This window comes from Eutrigla gurnardus (assembly GCF_963514095.1).
Source record: "Eutrigla gurnardus genome assembly, chromosome: 21".
Lineage (NCBI taxonomy): Eukaryota > Metazoa > Chordata > Actinopteri > Perciformes > Triglidae > Eutrigla > Eutrigla gurnardus.
The window spans coordinates 7,643,751-7,663,536 of NC_139932.1; the positions used below are offsets into that span (position 1 = coordinate 7,643,751).

A 19,786-nucleotide genomic window follows, 5' to 3' on the forward strand; every position below is an offset into this window, starting at 1 on the left:
TTATTCACAGCTTGAAACACAAACTGTAAGTTAGCACTTTTGATGAGACAGCTTTAGTGGCTCTATTGAACTCCGCAGCTGATTTGCTTCAGCGCTCATCACTTATCCAGAAACCTGCTTCCCGCCTCCTGTGTGTGTGTGAGGGGGGGGTAGTATGGACCGCTGATAGAGCGTCACCTCATAAAACCATGGCCCAGATCCAGGGCTCAGATGAGTAACTCTCATAGTGAAGTCGAGCCTCTTTGCTGTACACATTATGTGAGGGAGTGCCGTCGCATCAGGGCCGCTGTCATTCATCCATGAAATGGGACAGATTACATCCGTCTGGGATAAAGCGGTGAAAGGAGCCGGATATGAGGTACGGCGCGCCGCCAAAAACTCCATAATGCCAAACTCATCTGCCGGCCAGAAAGATAAGGGTGATCTGGGGTGGAAGTGATGTGGCGCCACAGGTGTGTGTACTGTGGGGGTTATCTTGCATAATCCCATTCAGATGGCGTTTTATGTTTATTCAGGCGCGATTACCAATATGAGGATGCATGTGCTGAACACGGAGCAGTATTCTAGCATGCAGTATATAGTTTGCTTAAGGGCACTAAATTGAGAATACGATGGCGAAGGCGTGACCCGTCCAACTCAGCCTCTGATTGGGTAAGCAGTGTTTCCCACAGGATTATATGAGATCAAGGTGGGTGGACCTTAGACCCTCTGAGAAAATGAGTTAGTTAAATGCATGAATCTGGTGCACATTGAGAGCAAAATCAACAGGAGAGATCTATGAAGACCTCAGTGCTATGTACATAAGTACATTAAGGATACTTAAGTACTGTACTTAAGTACGGTTTTGAGGTACTTGTAGCCTGCTTGACTTGAGCATTTTATATATTGTACTTCTAGTCCACAACATTTCAGAGGGAAATATTGTACTTATAACACTAGATTTCTTTGACAATATTAATTACTAATAAATCAACTAAATGATGACGTATTATTAAGTAGCATACAGCATATCCTAATCAAAATAAATAAATAATAGTAATTATTGTAATAACAACATATACTATAAAGAACATAATAAGCAAACAAAAGAATAATAAAATAAAGATTCTATGGTGATTGATTCTGTGAAGATATGGTTGTCAGTTAGTCCAGGAATAGCTTCAGTAATGAGCTTTTCCAACTTCAAACGCCCAGCAGCTTTGTATCGGGAGGAGATATAGACCCCGATTATATACAATGAGACGTCTTAAAAACAACAGTGAGGGCCCCGAAAAAATTCAGATTGATATCCAAACTCCTGCCAGACTTGACTTCGGGTCTATGTCCTTGTCACACATGACAGAGAATGTCTCAAAGACCTCAGCCCACTGTGGGCTCCTTCCTGGACAGGCCCAAAATGAATGATTAATGAATGCTGGGTCTCGGTTGCACTGCTGACAGGTTGGGTGAAATTCTGGACCGATTTGGGCAAGCGACTCCATGAAAACGTGAGATCATAGAATACCAAATCCTCTGAGTCTGTGGGAGAAGCTGTGGACTGGTGCGTCCAACATCAAGTGTGAATATGTATTTAATATTGGTGAATGGTATACTGGTCCATACAGTGTGCTCTACATGTGGATCCTACGTTTGCAGGGCCGAGACACTGTATTATGACAACACGATCACGCTGTTTTTCTCTCCTCAGCAGGAGAGTAATAATGGACAGCCACTCTATTAGGAGCCTGTTACCTTTTCACTCATGTCTCTACCATCTACTTATTCTCCCTCTTACTCTGTTTGCATGGTTTTCTCTCTATATTCCTGTCAGATGAACCAGTCTGCAATCAGGTCCTCATCCTCCTAAATTGGATAAACGATTAAGGGAGCTGAGCTTGTTCAGTGTTTTCTGTTGCTATAAATGCAACAACGTTCCAGCTAAACGGAGAGATCGTTTCAAAGGCAGCTCACACCTCAACAGAAAATAAAACTGTTATAGAGTCTCTGTGCGTATGGGATCCAGAGATAAATCCAGATTATCAGAGCAGGCAGTGTTTCAACAACTAATTATTAGCTCTGTTTTTGAAGTCGCCCTCTTTATTCATTCCGATGCACAGCTCCGAGGTTCAGTCGTTCAGGGGGAATATTGTTCCCTCAGGCGAGAGCTAACCCATTAGCATCTCTGAGATTATTGTGCTATTTGTTTTTGTCTTTCTCAAGCAGCGTGTTGTCTTCAATGATAAATGACACAAAGTTGTTGCCATTAATTCCCCCCCTATAGCTCGCGTAGTCGTCACGATTGTGGGCCGAGTTAATTAGGCGCCATCATGCGATCGTCGCATGTGGAACCAGAGTTTACCTCAATCTGATCGACATTTTTCACACTGCAAAGCTCGGCCTGTGATGTTCATTCTTTTTATTTTGTGTTCATTTGTTGGATTTGTTTTGAAGAGTCCCCTCCCATTTATGTCATATAATCTATACTCTCTGAGTTGCAGCCGAGTGTCTATTGTTGTGATAATATTCTGCTTTTTAACTATACATATATATCCATAATGGAGCAATTATTGTAATAATTGTCACTTATATTCTGCTCAAAGCAGTGAAAATAAGACAGTAATTAAATATTGATTCTGTGCTTCAACAGACAAAAAAATTCAGTCAATAGTTTATCTTTAGGCAGCATCGAGAGCAACTCCCACATTCACTATGTTTGCACCCAAGAAATAACTCAGGTTATGTAGTAAATTGGACAATGTATTTAAATGAGGGGAGAATACCAGCAACAATATTAATATTATTCTTTACTGGGCGTAACGTAGCGCGCTCACATAAGGAGAGAGACTTTTTAAAATTTGCAATAGAATATTAAGTAAATGCCACATTTTATATCTTCATGCATTACTAGAATAATGACATCAAATAATACGCGGAAATGATTATTTTAAATCCATTTCATTCCATGTGTGTTTGGTTTCGTGTGCGCTTGCTGTCCAGAAGGTGTCCGTCTGCCGTTCACGTCTGATTCCATGTGAATGCAGCATCAAACCCGACGATGTCCGTCCGTCGTCTGTGATGTGTGAATGATTGTAACACTGTTCATTTCTCTCTCTCTCTAAATGAATGAAGCCCAGCCCACTGCAGCCATAGACTGTATTTAGTGAGGGGAAAAATGAGAATGAATAAGAAGATTGCATATTCTTTGAACCACAGTAATTATTAAATCCCCATTCTTCTTCTGGATCGTTTTTGTATGCCTCTGAAAATTACAAAGGAAGTTATTACATTCGTCGGCTGCCTGTATTTTGGACTGATTAGGACCTCTTTGTGCAATTTGAACAGCTTCACCTGGTCACTTTTAATGGCCCAATTAAAGCCAAAATGCATGGTATTGCTTTCACAATTTGAAAAGGCGATTAATACCCGCCCTCTCATCAGCTTTCCCTCCGAGCCCAGACAGAGACGTAAACTCTCCTCTTCGCCAATTTAGTTTGATGACCATCTGGAGAACGCAAAACAAATCAGGAGGAGTAGTGTGGCGTCTGAAAAGGAACGCGGCGCTTTGCTGTTGTCCGACACACGCTGATTAGCACAGAGTGGATGAGGACGGAGCGAGCAGGCCACTCGGTGGCCACTTCAGAGGGCTTTCAGACGGATGAAAATGAGCCTCTTTAGTCGGGAAGGTTAACTGAGAAACAAACAGGACTCTCATTGACCTGATTCATTCATAACCATTCATAACCTTGTTTTGGAGGTTTTCATCCACCAAAGATGTTGCTACTTAAGGTATGACGGATTGTTTATAGCTGCTATAATATTATATATATATATGATGTCACAGTTCCTCTCAGCTCTATGGAGATTTTTTTTTTTTTTTTTTTGCTGCATCACAAAGTTAACGACCAGCTGGTGAACACAGTGGAGCGTTTAGCAGCTAAAGAGCCAGGCCTCAGGAGTTGGTGCAATAGAACAAAGTACAATGGAAACATGATAATGAGAAAAAAATATTAAAATGTACAATAGATTATGAAAAAAACAAACAAATATATAAGAATACGTTGAAATGTGCCTGTCATTATGCTCTATTGCTGTGTGTCTGCTGGATGTGTAAACAGGCAACTGTTTGCTGACACTTTCACCACATCAGTGATAATATATCTATGTGGTTTACAGCTTGTTCCTCTGCCAATTAGGCCAAAAAACTCTCTCTCTCTCTCTCTCTCTCTCTCTCTCTCTCTCTCTCTCTCTCTCTCTCTCTCTCGTCCATTTCTTCACAGTTTCCGTCAAATAAAGGGATACATGCTCAATAAAAAGACTTTTCTTTGTCTCTGCAGATCCATACGTGAAGATCCATCTGATGCAAAACGGCAAGCGGCTGAAGAAGAAGAAGACGACAATCAAGAAGAACACCCTCAACCCTTACTACAACGAGTCCTTTAGCTTTGAAGTCCCATTTGAACAAATCCAGGTACGTTCTCATCCGTTCACAGATCAGCTTATAACACATCCATCCTCAATAACTCTGGTAGCGTGCTGTACTGTCGGGACAAAGCAAGAACCATCAAACATTTGGCTGCATAGAAACAAATTGATAAGTGGAGGCTCATTTACCAAATAATCCGTTTATCTTTAGGGTTTCCATCATAACACCTCATTTGAATTCATCCCTGGTTTCACAATTTGACAAGCCAGTTGCTTGGTGGATGTTTCTTTATGCGCTTGTTATTGCTGTAGTATCTCAGTTTATGGGTTACTGTGATTACTATACATCATGATTTAGGTAACCTAACCTAATCTATTCAGCAATAACTGCAGTGTATGCAAAGCAAAGTAGAGCATGAATCTTATGAAGCAATGGATAACGAATGCACAAAGTTTGCCAGGAAGAAAAAGAAAATTGAACAGCATTATCTCTGTGTGCAAGACAGTAATTGAGTCAAATTGATTAAGCCTGTCACAGCTCACAAATCAGGGGTTTGGGTCCATGAGCCTCAGATTGAATTTGAAGTGTGTTGATCCCAATCAACTCCATCCAAATCAAGCACTCATTTAGTGCTGCCAATACCAGTATGTTGGCTAAATGTACCTTTAGTAACTCATTAGTAAGAGCCAGGTTAAACAATTATTAGTGTCACTGACTAAATCATGAACGTGTCATAGATTGGGTGTACTGAATGTGAACATCCAAGTTAAAAACACACTTGAAAGACCTAATTGGACGGACCAATCAGTCAAACTCCTTAAAGTGAAGTCAATGTGAAACTGATGGACTGTGTGTGTAATGACAGACTTATTTCCACCATATTACCTCTGGCTAATGTTGTGGGGAAAACAAATGTCTTCTCAGCCAGACGTTTCCCATCTTATAAAGCAAATTACTGCTTACAGAAAGCTGAAAATTAATTGCGTTTATCTGTAGAGGAATTTGAGTTAGACTTGAAATTAGGACAATTTGTGCAGTGAATCTAAAGCTTTTAATTGTCTCAGAGATTATGTGGGAATTACATTTGGTGCTTTTAATTTGTCTATTTCACTAACAGAAGGTTTATTGTTGACGGAGGCAGTTTCGGAGCATCCTTAGTAAACACAGTTGGCTTTGCAGAACTCAGTGATACCATTTAGATTCATGAAACTGAAACTTTAATTTTCTTTTTACTCTCATAGTTTAATATATACACAAATCTGTCTATGTATATGGCGGATCGTATACACAAGGCTAATCCACAGTGCTTAGATAATTAATACAATACATTAAGTGCCTGTAAATCCTACACACTGGTCCTTTAAGATTCAGATGAACATAAATCTAGAAAATGTAACCAGATCTGGTGTCAACAAGAAGATTTAAAAGACATATTTTAAAAGAATGGATCAACATTTTGCAAAATATTCTCATTTCCTTACTGAGATTGATGTCTTTGCTTTGAATTACAGAGAGGGAGTCAACGCTTTGTTAGCAGGGGGAAACAGCCTGGCTCCGTCCAAAGTGGGGAAAGAATGCAAAATAGACAATTTAACATGTTGTGACTCATTTATTTCATCCGTGCATGAACAAAAATGTAAAAAACAACAATTGAAGGTTCAGTGGAAGTAACATGTAGGATGTCTTGGTGAACAACAGCAGAGTTCAGGGACACACGGAGTTAGACTGCCACGTTTACATGCATTATCCAACTTGTAGAAGAACCTACTATGGGTTAACACTTATGCACACTGATTGGCAATCCACGCTGTAGCCAGATACTTGACAGAAAGAGCAATACGCTTATTTCCTAAAATTCCATGATGTGATTGTTATTTGTAATACAATCTCAAATCAGCAAAGCCATACTGAGTGGTCAGTGATGATTAACAAAAGAGCCCGCTAATTTCCAGTAAAAGAAAGCTGTGATTCAATTTGCAATTTTCACTGTCCCTTTAAAGACCAACTAACACTAACCAGCCATCTGGGGACCTTATTCAGGATTTCATTACATGGCGTATTAGACATGCTCTTTTACAGCAGTGGCTCTGAGCTCATGCAGGTGGCAGTATTCCCGTCTCAGTGCTCTTTTTGTGTACCGATTCATATTCCTCGCCAGAGACTGATGCCCAGGTCACTCCTCTTTGCAGTGTCCCTTTGAATGAACACATGCCGAGGCTGAGTCTTAGACCTCTGAGTAATCAAACATTCTGCTGTGTTTGGCTCCGGAAATAGCCGAGGCCTGGTCTGGAGTGTCAGTTACTGTTAATCAGCATTAATGTCTTTAGGAGCCCCCCATTCGCTATATTACTGTACTACTTACTGTAAAAGCCAGGAACTGCTTCATATAGCTTCAACCAATGCATAATAAACTCTACAATAACAGGGAAACTGTTAAATGCTGTGATGTCTGTTAACAGAAACCCACATTAACAAGACGAAATACAGAATAAAAACAAGACTTGTTTATTTACCGTTAGAACATGCTAAAAAAAATCAACAAAAAAAAACAAGAAAATCATACAATAAAATTAAGACCAATATATATATAATAATATGATGACTAATCGCACAAAGGTTGAAGGTTCTTTTAGTGGCTTTATTCTTCTCACAAAATCTTCATCATTGTTTGACTGAAGCAAACACGGCTGTTCAGAAATGAGCGTTAACCGACCAAATGCTGACGACGCCTTGGTTTATGTTGCTGTTGTCCATTCTCTCCCACTCTTCCCTTTCTACAGAAAGTGCAAGTTGTTATAACTGTTCTGGACTATGACAAAATTGGCAAGAACGATGCCATTGGCAAGGTCTTTGTGGGCCTCAACAGCTCGGGGACGGAGCTGCGCCACTGGTCCGACATGCTGGCCAACCCCAGGAGACCCATCGCTCAGTGGCATGTGCTGAAGCCTGAAGAAGAGGTGGACGCTCAGCTCTCCACCAAGAAATAGGCAGGGCCCTTTCAGCACCTGCCTTGTAGTACTCTTTAGCCAGTATGTGTAAATACCTCAGTGATATATGGGTCCATCCATGTAACCCCCCCTTTACCACGCCCCTCAGCCTCCCCAGCTTTACTACTTCTAGTATCACAAACAATCCTAATTGTTCAAACTTCTTTCAACGTCCCACTCTGCTTTTTTTCTGTCAGATTCCCTACTCTTTCTTGCTTAGTCTTTTATTTTGTTCCTCTTTGATTCAGCTGTTTTTGTTTCCCATCTCTGTGCCCTTAAGCGCCCCGACCAAATGCCCCCTTCTTTTAAGCAATATGATCTGTATAGATAGCGCATGACTGAAAGAATTTATTGTACCACAGTTGTACATATAAGTATGCAGACAAAATGATTTCTAGTTTATGTGTTTGTATGTCGTTACCCATTTCCTAATATGTGTATATCTTGATGTTTTTAATAAGATGTTCTATTTTAAATTATGTAAATGGAGATATAGAGGAAAGCCAATATTATATATCCCAGGATTTAAAATTCTACCTTATTACCTTATTGCATTCCAGAAAAAAAGAAGAATCCCAACCTGGAAGACACTAGTGGAAATATATTCACATTCTACTTTACGTTCAGGAAAGGATCATCACAGAAAAGAGAAAAAGACAGATGAATATATACACACAAAACTCCAAAATACAAGGCCATTAACTACTATGGTTCTGAGGGAAAATGATGCTGCTGGAAATTATACAAGCACATGATTTCTTACAACTTTTTGTACTTATTTCTCAATCAGAGGACCTATGTTTACGATAGTTAATGCAAAACATTTATTTTCTCCATATTTGGCAGTTTAAGTGAAAAAGGTCCTCATTTTAAAGGCCAATTTTCACTTAAACTGGCTTGTTTTCTTTTCCAAAAGCAGAAAATATTGCCCCCCCCCCCCCCCCCCCTAAAAAGACCCCTAAAAACAGACCCCCTTGTGAAAAAAGCACCAAGCTGTAGCCATTGTGTCCTTAAGGTCTTTTAACAATATTTTGTTAACTGTTTACTTTGAACAGCCTTGTCGTTGTTGGAAGAATATTGCATTTAGGCCGGGGTCCGACCTTCGAGAGAGAGTAAAAGAAAAAGTAAAGAGTCGTGACTCTGGTCTTAAGAGGACTATTTTTTAGAGCAATTCAACGTCTTGACAATTTTTCGTAAACTGCATGATTTTTTTTACAACCTTTACTAAAGGCTGGGACGGGGGGGAGATCTTCTGACACCAGGGGCTGTCTCTTCTGATACGATCCCCTTGCCTTCAATCAGAGGATTACAGAGTAATGTCTAAATGTCGGGTCAATTCTAATGTTGACGGAGGCGAAGCGAGATTCTAAACACTGCCATTTTCAGAGGTGACTTATGTAAAGACCCTCTCTTCATGCACACTCCCACTTGCTAGTGGTTGTAGCTTTGGTTTATTGGGAACAATGTCTTTGGCTGCAGTGGTGCCCTGAATCGCAGTCTTTGCTTTGCGTTGCCTTCTCACAGTGACAATAGAGCTAGCCATGTTTTACTGCCAATTTTACCTTTTACGTGGCTACTGTTTTGCACTGGATGTCTTTGAACTAGCTTGTTTACTTGTTTAGAAACTACTTTTTGACAATTGTTCGGCTGGCTTTATTTCAGGACACCTGCAGGGGGAGCCGTAAATCCGCCTGCTTGATCGGCTTGACTAAAAAATGAAAAAAAGAAAAGAAAGCAGTGATGACAAATCATTTTTCAGCCATCAGTTATGTTTTCTTGTTGGCACAGGACTACACCAAGAGGATGCGAAATAACCGTAAAGTTAATGGTCTGCGTAGGCTATTATTAGTCCATCATGTCCTTTAACGGGTCCAATTAGCAAAGGAATACGTTTGAATCCATGAAAACCATGAAGTCTCTTATCTTGGAGGAACCTCTTGCTTATATCGATGCTAGCTTCAGGAGGACTTTCTAAATGTTTTCAATGTTATTGTGTAGTTGATAGCACTATTATGAAAAAGCTACTTGTCATTCCATAGGAGTCTCCGAGGACTGCTTTGTGTATCACTGTGACTGCCGTGTGTGCTTAGAGATGTAGACTTATCAGTAGGTAGCGAATCCAGTTTGTTCTGTAGTGACGTCGTAGCGTTTAATGCCATTTTCCCTTCTACACGCCGAGAAAGAGAGAGTGAGTGCGCGTGGCGTCATCCCGAAAAAAAAAAAACAGGCAGAGAGACATTTTAGCTGAGTGCGAGCGGGTCGTTTCACACAGCATTTTGTTGAGCACTGTGCAATACTTGTATGTTCATCCCATAGTGTTAACGTGGGTGGTGTTGCCCGAGGAAAAAAAAGATTCTAACCCTTGAGGATGATTCCAGTCCAGAGAGATGTTTCTCCTTTCCAGTGAACTGGTTTGGACACAGCACATGTAGATTCAGCTTACAGGTTTGGAGCCCGTCGAGTCCCGGTTAGGGTTCCCTCCCTTTTCGCAGGTTCGCTTTCTCTTCTTGCACACAGTTCCAGCATCAGAAGTTTCAGGGAGTATTAGTTGAATACCAAACGAGATTCTACACTTAGATAACCCCCCCTTAAAATGTCATGTATATATTTACATAGTCGTGTCAGAAAATGTATATCTAGCATAAATATAAAAGTGACATATGATTATTCAGCCGCAAATATCTTTTCATCCATCTGTTGAACTATATCTCATCATCATTAATTTTTTTTCATTATGGATTTTTTTTTTTTTTGTATTCCTGTTGATTCAAAACCCCTTTTATATTTGAGATAAAACTCTGAATGTACAGTATGGACTGTGTTAGTGTATATTACTTTAACCGTGAGATTAGATGTACTTTACACTTTTTGTTGTAAAAAGAAAATGTCCCTTTGTTTATATTTTTTCAACTATTAGGAATTTATTTCGTAACCCTTTGGGGTGAAATCTCCCCTGTCTGATTGCATTCCAAAACCATTGAATATGCGTTGATACAGCTGCACTCCCTCTTCCACCGAGGGATTTGTTTATTTGACATGTTTTACATATGTAGATTCATGAATTCCAGTACAGCTTCAGATTTAAATAAAAATGGATTAAAGTGCAAGGTAAAGGCTGTGTAAAAATGGCCTAAGCAATTTGATATTAATGCAAAAACAATGTAATGAATTATCTGATCGAAGCTGAAAGAAAATCAGAATTATGACCGAGATAAATATGTAAACCTGTCAGGGAATTCAGTAACGAGAAGCATCGCAGAACCCGTCAGTGTGCGAAAAAACAACACTGTCAAAACCTGCACCGCATTGCAATGCTCCTCTTATTGTGATTTCCTACCAAAGCAAGCATGCATTATCGAACCCTAAAATTCTCCTCTTGTAAACAAAAGCTTATCAAGCTCTCTGTGTGACAAGGAACGATTCTCTCCGGTGGCGCTGACGAAAAGCCACGCTGACCTTTCAAAAACAAAGCTGTGTAAAGTATTAGAATCTGATGCTGTAGAAAGATCCTAGTTGCCTTTGTGTATATCAACTGCCTGCTTGAGTATTTTGTGTGTGGAACTTTTCTCTGTAATCTTGTAGAACTGTTTGGGGTGTTTTTTCCTGCCATATCGCTCGCGGTGACGGCGAGCCGCTGACAGTTATATTTGCTGTGTATACCTTCATTTTTGACGAGGTGTTTTACAGTTCTGTTTCACTTTGTGTAGTGATTCACTCTGTGGGGTTTTCTGACTGTTGTTATATAACTTCATATTCACAAATGATCAATAAAAATGTTTTATTTCCTGTTGATACAGAAGCTTATCATGCCATATTATCCGTTATGTGACATCAAATCGTTCATTTCAATAGCAGAAGACGTTGTGACTGCCTCTACCGCAAGCTTTAATAACAAAATCAACCTGTATTGCTGGACTACAGCGTTAGTATTGATTGGCAGAAGAAGTATAAGTCACTGCTGCTGCATGAAACTCCCGTCAAGTCAAAAAGGAAGAGTCTGTCTGACAAATTCCACTTTTAATGATGACGTTTGCTTCTTGGCTTTAATCGTTCAGACCAGCCTGTTAACAAGGTCACTACTGCCATCTAAAGGAAGTGAAGGAGCATAACATACTGTAGGAGCACAACAATGAAAACAAAACAGATTATGTTTTCCATTTTGCTCTGGGACAGATCAATTTCTATTAGTGCATATTCACTGATGTCTACCAGAGCCAGAAAAAAACCAGGGACAAGCTTGTCCTCCCACCAAATGCATGATGTCACATTGATGAGAAGCTCAGCTGAGAGTGTAGTTGATGGTGAGAACCTCCCGAGGTTGAAGATTTAGAGATTTTAGGCTGCTGCTATGAAATGAAGCTGATTTGGCTGTTCAGGGTGAAACAACTCATCAGAAAATAATATTATTAAACCCTTCAACATCCAGTTTCCTCTACTCTATAAATAGCTTATAATATATAATAACATATACTTTACCAGCTTCTTTGTTGAAGCTATGTTTGGTTCACACCGAGTGACTTATTCAAACCCGAGTCTAGCTGCACCATTCCATCAAATGGATATATAAGCTATATTGCATAATTTTCCACACATTTCCCCAATTGTTAGCCTGACAATTTAGGTATTCTTGAAAGGGATTTGAATAAAGTTCTGTGGGTTTGAACAAAATGTGGCAGCACAGCTCAAATGTATACTGACTATCCTGCCAGTGGGCATGAAGAGGAAGTAATAAAGAGCTAGCCAGCGTAGACTGTCGGTGGAAAATCATATATTTGTTCACTTCCTGACTTTTTTTTTTCTTTACACGATACAATATTAAATGTACAGAACAGGTAAGTGGTCTTTAAAACAAGTAACTATTATGAAGCATAAAAATAAATAGGAACACGTTTTTCCCCTGAGTGCTCTGGTTTGTTTTCTAATAGCTGACTACAGTTCATTTCTGAATGTCAAAGCTGCATGATGACATTAGGCTCCGTTTAGCACAAGAGTCGTTCATATTATGTCGCTCATGCGACGCGACTGGATGACCAGTCCCTGACGCCTGTCCCCTTCAAACTCCCAATGCTATTGTTTTTGTGGCAACTGTTAATTGTGGACTTTTATTCTGAGAAGTCGCAGCGTTTCCGTAAGGGTATCGCATTTAGTGAGTTTTATTCTGAAAATCCAGGCGTGCCATGTGGAAGTGACGATCGAGCTTCAGTTTCGTCAAGTTAGCTAGCATTAGCCGTTCTGGTACCGGAAGTTGCGCTTTGTCAGTTAAACTAAACATCAAGACAGTATTATTTCAGGTTGAGTATACGATAAACTCTTTTTTATTCATCATTAAATATAGCAATTGTTGTAATTGACTTGTTGGCTATTATTTTTTTAAACAGTACCCTTTATTATCCGAAATAAAGCTTTTCTTTTCAAAAGCAGTGACCGGATGCATATTTCTGCGCTAGCTAGCTTGACAATATTGCATGACACACTGACAGCACTTACTCCCGTCACAGTTGCAGTAAACTCCTCTGGTGCTGCTTTCTGCATTGGACAACAAGCCTACAACTGCCAAAAGTGACTGAAAATGCTGTCCTACATCATTGGCGTGAGTATACCTTAATGCAAAGTAGCCAGGCGTATTTTATATGAGCCTATTCCGTTGCGTTAGCTTGAGCTAACGTTAGCTAGTATTTAGTTTCCCCCACCAAGTTCAATTGGGAGCTGTCGGGCCCTTCCCACAGGCATGCTATGACTCACTTCTCCTGTTATGGATGAAACACAAATGGCTCGACTTAAGTGAGACGACGCCCTTTAGAGGTCTCAAACAGTTGATAGCTGATGCTAGCTGGTGGTCATTGTCCCGTGTTTGACCTTTAATCACAGTTGATCCGAGGCGGCTTTGACAGCATCATCAACTTGATCTTCAGGCTCCTCTTCTCAAAGAAGAGACCAGCCCTCACCTTGGAGGACCCCAACATCAAGTATGCACTGCGGCTGCTGGACAAACAGGTAACCCGTCTGGATAAATATATATTTATTTGCAAAAAAAAACAGTGCTGCACAAAATCGTCGCAGGTTCTTACAACCACCACTAGTTCTGCTTTTTTCTATGGAGTTTTTTTTCTTCTGATAAACTTTTCTGTCTGTGCAGATTGTCAGCCATGACACAAGAAAGTTCCGCTTTGCCCTGCCTTCCCCTGAACACATCCTCGGTCTCCCCGTTGGTTAGTATGTGTACTCATACAAGTAATATCAATATTTAACATAGGAAACAAGTATATTCATGAACAAGAACCAAACAAATCTTCACATTCGAGGAACTGAAATTACAGATGGTTGACCAAAGTAAAATTATTGTTTCAGCTCCTGGTGTTATATTTTTTATACATTATCTTTACAAAATAAACGTATGCAGGCTGTTGATAGTAATAAAATGTATTTGTTGTGAAGCTGCTGTCCGAACGTAAATTGAGGCATGTCCTGTTTTTGTCTCTCCAGGGCAGCACATCTATTTGTCTGCGAGAATAGACGGGAAGCTGGTTGTCCGTCCTTATACACCGGTGTCCAGCGATGATGACAAAGGCTACGTGGACCTGGTGGTGAAGGTACAGCCGTAAGAAACAGTGCTTTTATTTTATATATATGTTTTATTTCCCTAAACCAGGTTCTTCTGTTGTCCCTTGTTAACAGGTCTACTTTAAAGATGTTCATCCTAAATTCCCTGAGGGTGGGAAGATGAGTCAGTACATGGAGAGCCTCAGGATTAACGACACAATTGACTTCAGGGGACCCAGTGGTCTTCTCGTTTACCAAGGCAAAGGTGAGCACTATATCCTGTTCTTTTAATGTACAGTAGTTAGTGAAAAGATTAAAAGTCATTGAGCTGAACAGCTGCCAGATCTGAAGCTGTAACTTTCTCTCTACAGGTGTTTTTGCCATTCAACCAGATAAAAAGTCTCCAGCTGACATCACGACAGCCAAACATGTAGGCATGATCGCTGGAGGGACCGGTAAGGGAAACCTCAAGACTCATCTATAAAAGAAAGAAAGAAATTGTTACCCAGATCCTGACGCATCTCATCTCATGATCAATTTATTTGGGAGATGATGGCATTAAACTATGAAATGCACATAAAATTCATGCATTATATATGAATCATCCATGGTCCATTTCAATGCTTTAACTTCCAAACAACAACACATAACCTTCTGTTAGGTTAAGAATACTATGACATGCTAATGCTATAGATACATGGAGCTTACACAGAGCGATCGGTGAGCAAAGAAAACATGTTTTGCATTTTTTATTTTATTTTTATGGCATTTTAATGACATTTTATGACTTTTTTTATGACAATCTATACTATGACTTTTTATGGCATACTATACTATGACATTTTTTACTTTTTGTTTTACTATAATTGGTGGCATATACTATGCGTTATTCTGACATACTATACTATGACTTTTAATGACATTTTATGACTTTTTTTTATGACAATCTATACTATGACTTTTTATGACATTTTTGCACTTATCATGAGTTATTCTCTTAATATTCTTTGCTCAAGTTTGAAGAGATTTGGTTAACTAAACTGAGAGATTTCTGGGGGGGGGGGGGGGCTTATTAATTTTGTGTACAAACAGATAGTATAATAATAATAAACTTATCATCATAGGCAGTTTGTGTTTGTACATTAAAAAAATTAATCCATTTACCCAGCCACCCATTTACCGTGGTCCATTGACCCTGTATTTCTTCTTTTTTAAAGGCGTATCTTATTTTCACTGGTTTGAAGTGATAGGGGCTCAGGTCAGTCATATCTGACCAAACCACACCCACACAGTTCTTATGAAGCATTCTGAAAATGTGCTTTTCACCTTTCATTGTTGCTTGTTTAAGTCACGAGTTTGTGTTTTGGTGACATATTTTCTGTATGAGACATTCATTTTTCTGTAGGAGACACAAAATCCTTGGAACCAAGAACCAAGGATTTTTTCATTGGAACCAAGGGTCACATGGACGACAACATACTTGGGCCACATATTGTACGTTGACGGTAATTACTTGTGAAGCCCCTTTTTTTTATTTTCCTCCAGGGATCACTCCCATGTTACAGCTCATTACAGCTGTGATGAAGGATCCACAGGACAAGACCGTGTGTTACCTGCTGTTTGCCAACCAGGTCAGTTTCGTCAGCCAGGATCACATGATGAACTACTATTAAATGTTATTTGTTTGCCTGTGTGTTTTGGAATGAAGGGTTCTTACTAAAACAGAGGTGGAACACAGAGTGCTGAAATTGAATTCTTCCTTTCTTGTCACAGACTGAAAAAGACATCCTGTTGCGACCGGAGCTGGAAGAGATCCAAGTCAACCACCCAGACCGGTTCAAGCTGTGGTTCACCTTGGACAAAGCACCTGAAGGTAAGATACTTGTCGTGAAATCTATCATATAGCACATTGAAGAAAAGTCACAAAGTCATGATATAGTATGTTGAAAAAAGGATATTGAAAAAGTCATAGTACAGTGTGTCCCAAAAAGGTCATGGTATAGAATATGGAAAAAATCATAGTATAACATTTTCTCAAAAACGATGAAATTCATAACAAATTGCCAAAATGTACTAAAAAGTCGTAAAAATCACTCATATTGCTCTGAGTGTAGTGAGTCAAAAACAGGCATAAAAAGCCATGGTCAAATTTTTCCCAAAAAATTCATACTATAGAATGTCGAAAATTCACAAAAAAGTCAGTCGAAATAAATTCATAAAAATTATTCAAAAGTCATAAAAAACGCTTAGATCGCTTGTCGCGCCAAGTCTGACTGTAGTGAGTCCAAAACAGTCATAAAAAGCCATGGTCAAATTTTTCAAAAAAAGAAAAAAAAAAGTCATACTATAACATGTCGAAAAAAAAGTGAAAAATCGCAAAAATTCATGAAATGTTGTAAAAATGATTTAAAAGGCATAACATATGCTTATATATCGCGTGTCAATCAAAGTCTGAGTGTAGTGAGTCCAAAACAAGCATAAAAAGCCATGGTCAAATTTTTCGTCCAAAAAAAGTCAGTTGATGAAATTCTTAAAAAATTGCATAAACGTACTAAAAAGTCATAAAAATCACTGGTATGCTTGTCAAGCCAAGTGTGAGGGGGGGAAAAAATCATACTATTGTCAAAATATGTCAAATAGTCACCTGACAAAATTCATAAATTGTTGCAAAAAATGATTAAAAAGTTTGTCAAGCATAGTCTGAGTGTAGTGAGTCCAAAACAGTCATAAAAAGCCATTCAAACAAAATCAGGATTTAAGATTTTTAATGATACAACCACAGCACACACTCTGCACATAGGGAAATATTTTGTATCACCAACAACGTATAAAACATGAGACACCCTTTTCAAAAGAATTCACTGAAGAGCTAGCTAGGATAGGTAAGTGTATAAAAAGAGTAATGACTGATAAAATACAATAAACAGATGTAATAAATAAGATGGTTGGGATCTTGCAGGTATTTCTAAGGAAAATCAGTTCCTGGTAAAGAGGCTGCTGTGGTCATTTCAGTGGTGTTGAGAGGTCACTTGGAGGAGCTTGGTACTGACTCTCTCGATAACCAGCTCCGTTAGCTGAGTTACTCACTGTTGCTTCCTTTGACATCATGACCATCTCCATGTTTAAGGAAAGGGTATTGTCACTCCAGCACTTAACTGGTTTCTCTAGTTTTCTTTACTTCGAAAAGCCAAGGAATAATACGTCATCTAAAGTCATTGTATGTAGAAAAAGTACTAAAAAAGGGTCATAATGTAAAAATAGTCCTATAACATGTTGACGAAATCCTAAAAAATTGAGTGTAGTATTTCAAAAATAAGTAATATGTCAAACAGTAATAGTATATTATATTGGAAAAAGTCAAATTATGATGAAAAAAAAAGAATAATAAAGTCACGGTATATCATAAAAAGTCATAGTTGTGTGTTGAAAAACAGTGCAACAGTATATCGCCATCAGTACAGTAAGGATTTCACGAGGACAAGTTTCAAGCACGCCCAACTGCTAAGTTAACCCATAGCTGGTATACAACAGATGCTGTATGTGTAGCATGTAGAACAATATTTTAAAACCAGGTTGTGTGGGACCTTCTCCGTGTTTCAGACTGGGAGTACAGCCAAGGCTTCATCAATGACGACATGGTGAGGGAACACCTCCCACCTCCCAGCGACGACAGTCTGATCCTGATGTGTGGACCTCCTCCTATGATCCAATTCGCCTGCAACCCCAATCTGGACAAAGTCGGCCACTCCAGCAGCCGCAGGTTTGCCTTCTAGATGTCCGTCGACGAGGTTTGGGCATATAAGGCTGTCCAGTTGTTATAGTCTCTACCTTGAAAACATTACAGCACTCATACAGTTGCAGTGGCTATTGCACTACATCTAATATATTTATGCCATGATATATTCATCATGCAACAGAATCACAGAACGGACCAATTAATGTAATCAGTAAGTGTCATGTAAGGAGAAAATGGAAAATGTTTGGGGTTAAAGATGAGTTTGTTAAAGAGACGGATGCCCAAAAGTGATGAGACTGTGAGGATGTGATTTCAAATCTGAAATACTAAATATCAGAAGAGTTAAGGTTTACTGGCTGTTTTCTGAGTGCCTTAACACTTGCAAAGCTTTTTTTATGCATATATCGAGTCGCAACCACGTGCTTCATTTATACAGAATTGTAGATTATTCCATTTTTGCTGTTGCGGCTGTGTCACAGAATTATATCGGCCCTCTATCTATTGTCACGTCAAAGATGTCAATATTTGCTAGAACATGTTCGGTAACTGTTAAAAGTGATGTGGTTACTGATATGATGTCTTTGCTGCAAGTCTGGCGGCGTTTGGCTACTTGTGTTTGGATATGCAAAATAAAAAAAATCTATTGCTACTACAGTTTTGATGCTTTTATTATTATTACACTTGTAAAAGAGGATTCATTAGTGTGATGTAGCTTCTCCCTTTAGGAAGATGTCTAGTGAGTCCAAAACAGTCATGAAAATTCCTCGTATCCTACAGTATATAAAGCAAGGTCCTAGTCTAGTGGGTTAAAAATGCAATAGTCAAATTTTTCAGGGGAAAAAAAACTAGCATGTCGAAAATTCACGAAAAAGTCAGTCAAAATAAATTCATGAAAAAATATTAAAAAGTCATAAAAATCGCTCATATTGCTTGTCGCGCCAAGTCTGAGTGTAGTGAGTCCAAAATAAGCATAAAAAGCCATGGTCAAATAAAAAAAAGTCATACTATAGCTTGTCGAAAATTCCTGAAGAAGTCAGTGAAAACAAATTCATGAAAAAATATTAAAAAATATTAAAGAGTCATAAAGATTGCTCATATCGCTTGCCACGCCAAGTCTGAGTGTAGTGAGTCCAAAACAGGCATAAAAAGCCATGGTCAAATTTTTCGAAAAAAGAAAAAAAAGTCATACTATAGCATGTCGAAAAAAAAGTGAAAAATCGCCAAAATTCATAAAATGTTGTAAAAATGATTTAAAAGTCATAACATATGCTTGTATATCGCGTGTCAATCAAAATCTGAGTGTAGTGAGTCCAAAATAAGCATAAAAAGCCATGGTCAAATAAAAAAAAGTCATACTATAGCTTGTCGAAAATTCCTGAAGAAGTCAGTGAAAACAAATTCATGAAAAAATATTAAAAAATATTAAAGAGTCATAAAGATTGCTCATATCGCTTGCCGCGCCAAGTCTGAGTGTAGTGAGTCCAAAACAGGCATAAAAAGCCATGGTCAATTTAAAATAAAGAAATAAAGAAATAAAAAGTCATACTATATCATGTTCAAATTCACGAAAAAGTCAGTCTGAAAAAATCATAAATTGTTGCAAAAAAACGATTAAAAAGTCATAAAGATCCCTTGTATCGTATCTCAACATAGTCTGAGTGTAGTGAGTCCAAAACGTCATAAAAAACCATAGTCAATTTTTTGGGGAAAAAAAAAGTCATACTATAGCATGTCGAAAAATTCACAAATTCTTGCAAAAAATGATTAAAAAGTCAAAAAATCCCTCGTATCGTATGTCAAGCAAAGTCTGAGTGTAGTGAGTCCAAAACAGTCATAAAAAGCCCTAGTCAATTTCCATCCATCCATCCATTAATCATCTACCGCTTATCCTGTGTATTCAGGGTCGCGGGGGGCTGGAGCCAATCCCAGCTGTCATTGGGTGAGGTCGCCAGTCTATCACAGGGCCAACATGTAGAGACAGACAACCATTCACGCTCACATTCCATGGTCAATTTGATTAAAAAGTCATAAAAGTCCCTTGTATCGTATGTCAAGCCAAGTCTGAGCGGAGTGAGTCAAAAGCCAATGTCCATTTTTTTTTAATAATATGTAAAAAGAAAG

At 38.8% G+C, this 19,786-nt stretch overlaps 2 protein-coding genes across 3 annotated transcripts in view; both read left to right on the top strand.

The window, feature by feature from the left end:
- Positions 1-11,181, top strand: part of syt1a (synaptotagmin Ia) — a 76,219-nt gene extending 65,038 nt beyond the window's left edge. For both annotated transcript variants that reach the window (XM_084039012.1, XM_084039013.1), the window contains exons 8-9: positions 4,314-4,447; positions 7,183-11,181. In XM_084039012.1, coding sequence (XP_083895138.1) covers positions 4,314-4,447; positions 7,183-7,389 — 341 coding nt within the window. In that variant the 3' untranslated portion in view covers positions 7,390-11,181. The remainder of the gene's footprint in view (positions 1-4,313; positions 4,448-7,182) is intronic.
- A 1,658-nt stretch (positions 11,182-12,839) lies between these two features.
- cyb5r3 (cytochrome b5 reductase 3) lies at positions 12,840-18,319 on the top strand. The gene is made up of 9 exons (XM_084039082.1): positions 12,840-12,979; positions 13,258-13,383; positions 13,526-13,598; positions 13,873-13,979; positions 14,065-14,194; positions 14,301-14,384; positions 15,475-15,560; positions 15,703-15,802; positions 17,530-18,319. The coding sequence occupies exons 1-9, from the start codon at positions 12,959-12,961 to the stop codon at positions 17,700-17,702; spliced, it is 900 nt and encodes a 299-aa protein (XP_083895208.1). The 5' UTR covers positions 12,840-12,958; the 3' UTR covers positions 17,703-18,319.
- The last annotated feature ends 1,467 nt before the right edge of the window (positions 18,320-19,786 follow it).